Here is an 8,570-nt window from a genome sequence, read left to right as displayed (position 1 = left end):
GCCGAATTTCTAATAATTTTTTTCTCATATTTCGGGCTGGACGCGGCGGGCCTGGAAATTGTTTCCTTTCGCCTCTTTCCAGCAGCCATTGTAGTGTATGCGCTGCCCCTGCAGCCCAACTTGCAGCAGCCGCAGCCGCAGCCGACGTCGCGCCCACCGCCGCCGCCGCCGCTGCCGCCGCCGCCGCCGCCGCCGCCGCCGCCGCCGCCGCCGCCACCGCCTCCCCCGGCCCGCTCGGGCCGCCGCCTCCCTGATGGCCCGCCCCTCTCCGGCCTCCCCCTTCACGCCCGCCCTCCTTTCCCCCCCTTCCCTTCATCTTCCCTCCTCCCCTCCACCCCATCACCACCACCCTCCATCGCCGGGCCTGGCCATTGGGCGCTGCTGCCGGCCCCAGACCCAGCTTTGGCTAGGCGATTGGTGAATACGGACGTCAGTCATTCAGCTGGTGTTAAGGGGTGGGTGCAGAACTGGGGTTGGGGGGGAACGTGGGGGAGGGGGAAATAGAAAGGGAGGCGGATACCTCGCGGGCTTCTCCCCCCTCCCACCTCCTCCCTCGCTCCCACCTCCTCGCGAGCTGGGGGTAAGGAGGGGCCGACTGGATCCAAATCTTCGATTGGTCAATCTGGTTGTCAGTCGCACAAAAGCGAGAAATGATTGGACAAAGTGTCAACGGGGGGAGAAGGGGCAGCGAGTTAGGCTGCGTGCTACATAAAGCGCTGCTGCGTGAGCCTTTGACGTGTTTGGAGCTAGAGACGGCCTGGGTGCTGGGGTAGTCGCAGTGCAAGGTGAGTGGGTTTCCTTCTTCCTCTGGGGTAACTGGAACGAAGGTATACACGGTCCTTATCCCCACCCTTGCCCCTCGGTCCTGCAGCTTGAACCGAGGCCCCCGCCATCTCCTCGAGCCGGAATAGCGTGTTCCAGGCCTGGTTCTGAATCTGTCTCCTGCTTCTTTTTCACCCTCAAATCCAGGAAGTAGCTTCAGCTGGTGTACCGGGATCGGAGAAAGTGATCCCTCCTTCCCACTGGAGAGACTGCGGAGGTGGGGGGTGGGGGAGGTAAACCCCCTCCACATCATCTACTCTCGCTTAAGTGTTACCTTTGAAGACCCACCTCAGCTTCTTGTTTCCTCTATTTTCCTTCAAGCACCCCCACCCTCTGCTCCTTCAAAAGGGGGTAGGTGGTACGGGGCAGGGGTCGGGCCACAGTCTGATGAGGCGATACTGATCTTGAGGGTCTTTTCCCCCCCAGATACTCCGGTTTCTTCCAACTCCCAACCAGGCTAAAGCTGCTACCCCCTTGCATGACCCACGTGTGGAATGCCTTGATTTTGTCTTTCAGGCTTCGGTTAGTGACTGGAGCCATCGGTCCTCTGGGCGGAGGGGAGGGGGGGGCGAACGACCCGAACCCTGCCCCAGATCCGTCCAGTTGATGGAGATGAACGTACTCCTTGATATGCCGGCCCCTTCCAGTCAGAAAGCAAATCAGGCGCCGAGAAGAAAGCAGCTATTGGGGGAGTAATATCAAGGAATAAACTTGAGAACTGCCTGGGTAGGTTTCTGAGTTTTTTCTCAAAGTGGGAGGGAGAGGGAAAACTCAAGCAGTCTTGTCTGCTATATTCTCCCTTCCCTCTCATAGGACTCTCACCCCACCACCCCACCACCCTCCCCACTCCCCCATCCCCTATTTCCTTATTCACAAGTGTTATGACAGAAGCTGGCTGATTTTTGTGTGCAAGCGACTGACACCACCCAGAACCACTGTAGAAGGCTTCCTTTCATCTTCAGAAAGTGGACTAGATACCTCAGGACCTTTGTCATTTTAACTCTGTTCTTTCATCTTCAGTCTTCCATCTATCTACTTCCTTAGTCTGAATGGACTTTGATTTGAACTCGACATTTTATTTTGTGTGTATGGAATAGTGACTTTGAGAAACTTAAGCATCTTTTCATAACAGGGTCACAGAATAAATAGTGAAGGGGAAAGGGAGCAGATGTTGCTGTATTAATAAACTGTTCATATCTCTCACATTCTTAATAATAGACCCTAAATCCTTCCTTGAAGAGGAAAGGGAGCAAATTTTGCTGTATTAATAAACTGGTCATATCTCTCACATTCTTTGTAATAGACCCTAAATCCTTCCTTGAAGAAGTTGCCTACTTTCAAGTCATATCACCCCCTTGAGTTCCAGTAGGTATCTGATTAAAACAGTAAACTGAACATAAAATATTTATTTGCTAAAGGTAAGCACCAATGTATGGATTGTTTGGGGGAGGGAGATGGAAATCGCACATCATTTCATGGCACCTTACCTGTCCTCTAACAAAGGTGATGAAAAATGTGCTTAGGAAGGAAAGAAGCTTGAATGACTATTGACTTCTACTTAGGACTTAATGTCTAGAGCAGCCATGTCAAACTCCAGAACAAGGATCATCAAGCCACATGTAAAGATCCTTGCAGGCCACATATTGATTTAGTTTTAGTGTTACATATCTTTTTTTGTGTTTTTTGTTATGCTAAATATTTCCAGATTATATTTGATCTTGTTCAGAAATCATTTTTGACATCTTTAGAGTATCCTCATCTGCATTGAAAATTAATTATATTTTTATTAAGTAGCCCTTTGATTCTAGCTAAAGCTGAAGGGACTAAACTTTTTTTTTTTTTTTTTAACCCCTTGAAAGGCGATCATATATGAAATAATTATTCAGACATCTATGACCACACTGGAAATTTAACCTGAGCACCCCCTCTAAATCTTATACAATCTTGATATATCATCCCCCAGAATCAATTTTATCTTCTTCTACCCTTATCACCCAAAAAAACTTGGTTGTATTTTTTGTCAAAATAAAAGTATTTTCTTTTAGGATGTGAAAATTGAACCATAAAAACTTTATAATTTCATAATCATCTTAATCCAGTAGGTTGTGCTGCCATGTATAATTAAATTTATCTCCATCTCCTTTAGGGGTAGTGCTTGGTAAATAAGAGTAGATATTAGCAGTAGTTCATACTTAAACTAAATGGCTTCTGGAAAAAAAAATATTTCTGAAGAATCTAATCAAGAGAGAAACTCAATTCTTATGAAAACTGTTACTTTGTCATGGTTTTGAAGCTCACTGCACAATATACCTATAGGATAAGAACAAGACTTGTAATTTCATTGAAAATCAAAACTCCATTATCAATGCAAGTTATCTACTTTTTCGCAAATTAAAGCTTGACATTGCCTGAAGTACTGAAAGATTAAGCGCTTTGCCCTGTATCACAGCCATTATGCATTAGAGGCTGCATTAGTGAAGGTATCTACAGTAATTTCTCCTTTTGTACTGAATTTTTTCTGAGGCTGGCCTTAGTTACTGTACCAGAGAGGCAAGTATAATAGATATATGGGAATAGGTATAGTGACTTGGGAGTCAAGATCATCTAGTTTCAAATTCTGCTTTTTGTACTTGATTTTATACACTTACACACACACACACACACACACACACACACACACATACACAAAATCATGGGAAAGTTAATTTTTCAAATAAGAACATATATAAAACATTTTTCAATTTTAAAGTGCTACGTGTATATTGACTGCTATACTTCAGTATCATTTACTGGAATAGAATAAAGACAGCATCAATTAGTTGGTATGATTTGTGATGAAATGGGAATTATGTGACACCATATTTTTGAAGATTGGCTTACATCTCTTTTATTTTGAAATTTCTAACTTCTTAAACTATAAAGTGAGGGAATTAATCCATATCACTAAGATTTTGTAACAGCTCTAATAATTCTATTTCATTTTTTTGATTCTTGTCACTTTTCCCTGCCTTCCCCTAATTTACACCCATTTGAATTGAAAACTAGTTCATATTTCATTAAAAAACAGCCTCACTTAAATATTTAATTGCTTAATATAAGCTAATCAGTTTTACATGTCTATGTATACGTGAAGAGAAGTCATTATTTTGTATATAAAATTAGATAAGAGTTGTATAATTTACATGTAACTTAAATAGCAAGATATACACACAAGATACACACACACATACACACACATACTTGAGCAATCTGGCTACTTTTAAAAAGTAGACTGGACAAAATTTAAATGAATGGCAGCAACTATAAATAAGGGATAAAACATAAAGTACCTATTTCTAATTGTAAAACTTAAATGTTTATCCTTAACATTATGTTTTTCAGAGTAACATAATCTTAAATATTTCAGGCAAAATGTGGTACCAATAAGCTTTAAAAAACTATAAATAATCTTTCTTTCTAACTTTTAGCTGCAGTAAGAAGATTAGGATGCCTATTGTTACGAAGAGACTTAGAGACCCTGACATAAATCCTTGTCTGTCGGTAGGATGGCTTTTTTTTTTTTTTTTAACTTTTATAGATTTTGAGTTGGAAGAATAAGCCCCAATTTAGTGACTTAGAATTTCTGTATTTTTGTTGTTATTGAATAAATTTTTTAAAAAATCTCAACCATTATATCCTTATTTCATAGAATATTTGAAATATTCGTATTTTAGCCAATCAAAATATTTATTGAATATTCCCTTATTTTCTTATACTTTTGGATAGTGTATGCACATTTGTACATCAAACCAATTTCTTTTTCACGTGACACCTAGATACACATATATAATGATAGAGAAAACTCTTTAGACCAAATGTAGTTTTTATTACTTATGGAAAGTTGGATTGTGTAGCATTTTAAAAACTAGCATTGGAATGTAAGTCCTTTTCCTATTTCCCAATACAGTACTGTCCTGACTAACAAAGTCAAAACAGTAGAGAGACATATAATAGAACTAACTTCTTAAAGCTAAAGTGTTTTCTAAAAAGTATAGTATAAACAAACTGTAATGCTGTATTACAAAGTTTTTATTGGCATTTGTTGGATATGACCAGCAACACTTAACTTGTGGCTTTGCCCTCCCTGAGTAATGCAGTCATCTGAAACTTATGCCAATGAAAACTATATCATTCAGTCCTCTGTGCATTCTTTCATATGTATGTATTTTCACTTTTAAAAATTGATGGCATGTAAACTTAGATTTTTTTCATGTGTTAAAATAATTCCTAATAGCTTTGTTATAATCAAAAGAGCTTGTTTGGAAAGAACATGTTTTCTTATGCTTATGAAAGCAGATAATCATGCTACTCATATAGTTCTATAGTGACTAACCAAAATTCACACATTTTCACTTTGATGTTTGGAATTGCCAGTCTACTTTTGGTTCAATTCAGACTGTTTAAATTTAATTCCCAAGTGATAGGTATACTTTTAAAAATTCACATAGCTTTTTTTTCTGACTTAATTTTGAAGTGGAGTTTTAATATCTGTTTCAAAAATTCCTTGCTTAGCGTATGGCATTTACTAGTCTAATGGAAAGAAGACTCAAAAACACTTTGGTATTTCTTAGGTCTGACCAGATACAGGGTATCAAGACGATAGGGAGGAGAAAGGAAGTGTGAATCTACATTCTTTTCTCAGACACATGAACTGAAAAAAAGGTTAAACTAAAATTTTGTCCTTGAGTGTTCTGAAATGGCTTCCAAAAAGGACTAATTTTATCTTTCCATCATTAAATATTGAATATTTTACATGTTAAAGGAATCAGATGCTTCTACCAGATGTATGGATGAAAATAATTATGACAAGGAAATGTGTGCCACTTGTTTCTTGAAGTACAAAAACTGCAGGAAATTTTGGGTAAGTAGAATTAAACCAAATTATATTTGATTAAGTATTAAATTAACTATGATCCAGACACCAATTTGAAAGATGAAATGTAGGGAAATCACAACCTAGGTCTATTGTTAATTGTGACTTTCAGAGAAAAAAATGTCCCAAAAGTTTTCAGATGTTTAGCAGCTATTTTTGATTTTTCCATTTGAATTTCTGGTATAGAAGTATATGATAAGTTAACCTATTTCACCTATTCAATTTATTAGCTTTGTTTTGTTACACAAGAGTACAATGTAATCTCCTGCTCATAGTTGTGTTTTTATGAAAGATAGTTTTACCATAAGACATTACAGTTACCTCTAAAATAGCTAGTTTCCTCTTAAAGGTTTCCTTTGTTCTAAAATTTTTCTCAATTTTAGAACTTAAGGGAAAGACTGCTTTACTCTTCCCTTCCATTTTATACCTATGTTTCCCACCACCCACTGATAATTGCCAACTTCATATGACAAAGTTTTTTATTTTTAAGGGGTACATTTTTTTCCTGGCTTTTTTTTTTTTGGGGGGGAGGGGTGGGTATTGTTTTAATCTTGACCTTTGAAACTTGGATGTAGTTTTTTGTTGATTGTGTTTTGTTTTTATTTTTCATTTTTTTAAAGTAGTGAAGTAAAGTTAAATATAAAATTAACTTTTGTTTTTGTTTGCTTATATTTAGAATGCCATTATGATTGAAAGACGGCGAAATGGAATTACACCACATATGCCCACAGCTGCAGAAAGAGAAAAAATCTTGGGAGCAATGGGAAAGATGCCCTATTAAAGGCTTATAAGCAACACTATTGTTTCTTTGCCTTGATATTTTGGAGCAGAAGTTTAAAAATATATATTTAATTCATTTTGATTTTTAAACCAATATATTTTCTTTTTTTTTTTTTTTCTCTTTATTTTTTAAAATAACTTTTTATTGACAGAACCCATGCCAGGGTAATTTTTTACAGCATTATCCCTTGCATTCACTTCTGTTCTGATTTTTCCTCTCCCTCCCTCCACCCCCTCCCCAAGATGGCAAGCAGTCCTTTGCATGTTAAATAGGTTACAGTATATCCTAGATACAATATATGTGTGCAGAACCGAACAGTTTTCTTGTTGCACAGGGAGAATTGGATTCAGAAGGTATAAATAACCCAGGAAGAAAAACAAAAATGCAAGCAGTTTATATTCATTTCCCAGTGTTCTTTCTTTGGGTGGAGCTGCTTCTGTCTATCCTTGATCAGTTGAAACTGAATTAGCTCTCTTTATCGAAGAAATCCACTTCCATCAGAATATATCCTCAAACAGTATCGTTGTTGAGGTATATAATGATCTCCTGGTTCTGCTCATTTCACTTAGCATTAGTTCATGTAAGTCTCGCCAGTCCTCTCTGTATTCATGCTGCTGGTCATTTCTTACAGAACAATAATATTCCATAACATTCATATACCACAATTTACTCAACCATTCTCCAATTGATGAGCATCCATTCATTTTCCAGCTTCTAGCCACTACAAACAGGGCTGCCACAAACATTTTGGCACATACAGGTCCCTTTCCCTTTAGTATCTCTTTGGGGTAAGCCCAGTAGTAGCACTGCTGGATCAAAGGGTATGCACAGTTTGATAACTTTTTGAGCATAGTTCCAAATTGCTCTCCAGAATGGCTGGATGTGTTCACAATTCCACCAACAATGTATCAGTGTCCCTGTTTTCCCACATCCCCTTTAACATTTCGCATTATCTTTCCCTGTCATTCTAGCCAATCTGACAGGTGTGTAGTGGTATCTCAGAGTTGTCTTAATTTTCATTTCTCTGATTAATAATGATTTGGAGCATATTTTCATATATCTATAAATAGTTTCAATTTCTTTGAGAATTGTCTGTTCATATCCTTTGACCATTTATCAATTGGAGAATGGCTTGATTTCTTATAAATTAGAGTCAATTCTCTATATATTTTGGAAATAAGGCCTTTATCAGAACCTTTGACTGTAAAAATGTTTTCCCAGTTTATTGTTTCCCTTCTAATCTTGTCTGCATTTATTTTGTTTGTACAAAAACTTTAAAATTTGATATAATCAGAATTTTCTATTTTGTGGTCAATAATGATCTCTAGTTCTTTTTTTGGTCATAAATTCCTCCCTTTTCCACAGGTCTGAGAGGTAAACTATCCTATGTTCTTCCAATTTATAATCTCATTCTTTATGCCTAGGTTATGAACCCATTTTGACCTTATCTTGGTGTACAATGTTAAGTGTGGGTCAATGCCTACTTTCTGCCACACTAATTTCCAATTTCCCCAGCAATTTTTGTCAAATAATGCGTTCTTATCCCAAGAATTGGGATCTTTGGGTTTGTCAAACACTATATTATTAAAGTTATTGGCTGTTTTGTCTTTTGAACCTAACCTATTCCATTGACCAACTAGTCTATTTCTTAGCCAATACCAGATGGTTTTAGTAACTGCTGCTTTATAATATAATTTTAGATCTGGTACAGCTAGGCCACCTTCACTTGATTTTTTTTTTCATTAATTCCCTTGAAATTCTTGATCTTTTGTTTTTCCATATGAACTTTGTTATTTTTTCTAGGTCATCAAACTAGTTTTTTGGGAGTCTGATTGTATACCAATATATTTTCAAATAATTTCTCTTCCTCTCTCCCCATTCTCCCAGCCACTAGCTTCTCCATAGTGCCTTCTCTTAACTAATTTTTTTTCCTTTTTAACTAATACAAACTCAGTACAATCTGCAATTTATATTACAGAGGTTGTAGTATTCTGTACCCAGAGTTAGGGGTAAATACTGTAACTGTTTCTACTTCGACAAATATGTCAGTTTGAA

The 8,570-nt window shown here is 37.8% G+C and overlaps 1 protein-coding gene across 2 annotated transcripts; it reads left to right on the top strand.

Annotated features, from left to right (window-relative positions):
* The first annotated feature begins 669 nt into the window (after positions 1-669).
* CHCHD7 (coiled-coil-helix-coiled-coil-helix domain containing 7) lies at positions 670-6,531 on the top strand. 2 transcript variants are annotated; one of them, XM_051970174.1, is made up of 6 exons: positions 670-785; positions 1,339-1,548; positions 2,126-2,240; positions 4,290-4,362; positions 5,624-5,722; positions 6,411-6,531. In XM_051970174.1, exons 4-6 carry the CDS (start codon positions 4,309-4,311, stop codon positions 6,513-6,515), a joined length of 258 nt encoding a protein of 85 aa, XP_051826134.1. In that variant the 5' UTR covers positions 670-785; positions 1,339-1,548; positions 2,126-2,240; positions 4,290-4,308; the 3' UTR covers positions 6,516-6,531. The 2 variants fall into 2 exon arrangements, with proteins under 2 accessions (XP_051826134.1, XP_051826133.1); XM_051970173.1 differs by lacking the exon at positions 2,126-2,240 and having other exon boundaries at positions 671-785.
* The last annotated feature ends 2,039 nt before the right edge of the window (positions 6,532-8,570 follow it).

This window comes from Antechinus flavipes, chromosome 1, assembly GCF_016432865.1.
Source record: "Antechinus flavipes isolate AdamAnt ecotype Samford, QLD, Australia chromosome 1, AdamAnt_v2, whole genome shotgun sequence".
Taxonomy (NCBI): Eukaryota; Metazoa; Chordata; class Mammalia; order Dasyuromorphia; family Dasyuridae; genus Antechinus; species Antechinus flavipes.
Note: the sequence above shows the minus strand (reverse complement) of the source record. Positions and strands in the feature narration are given on the sequence as shown.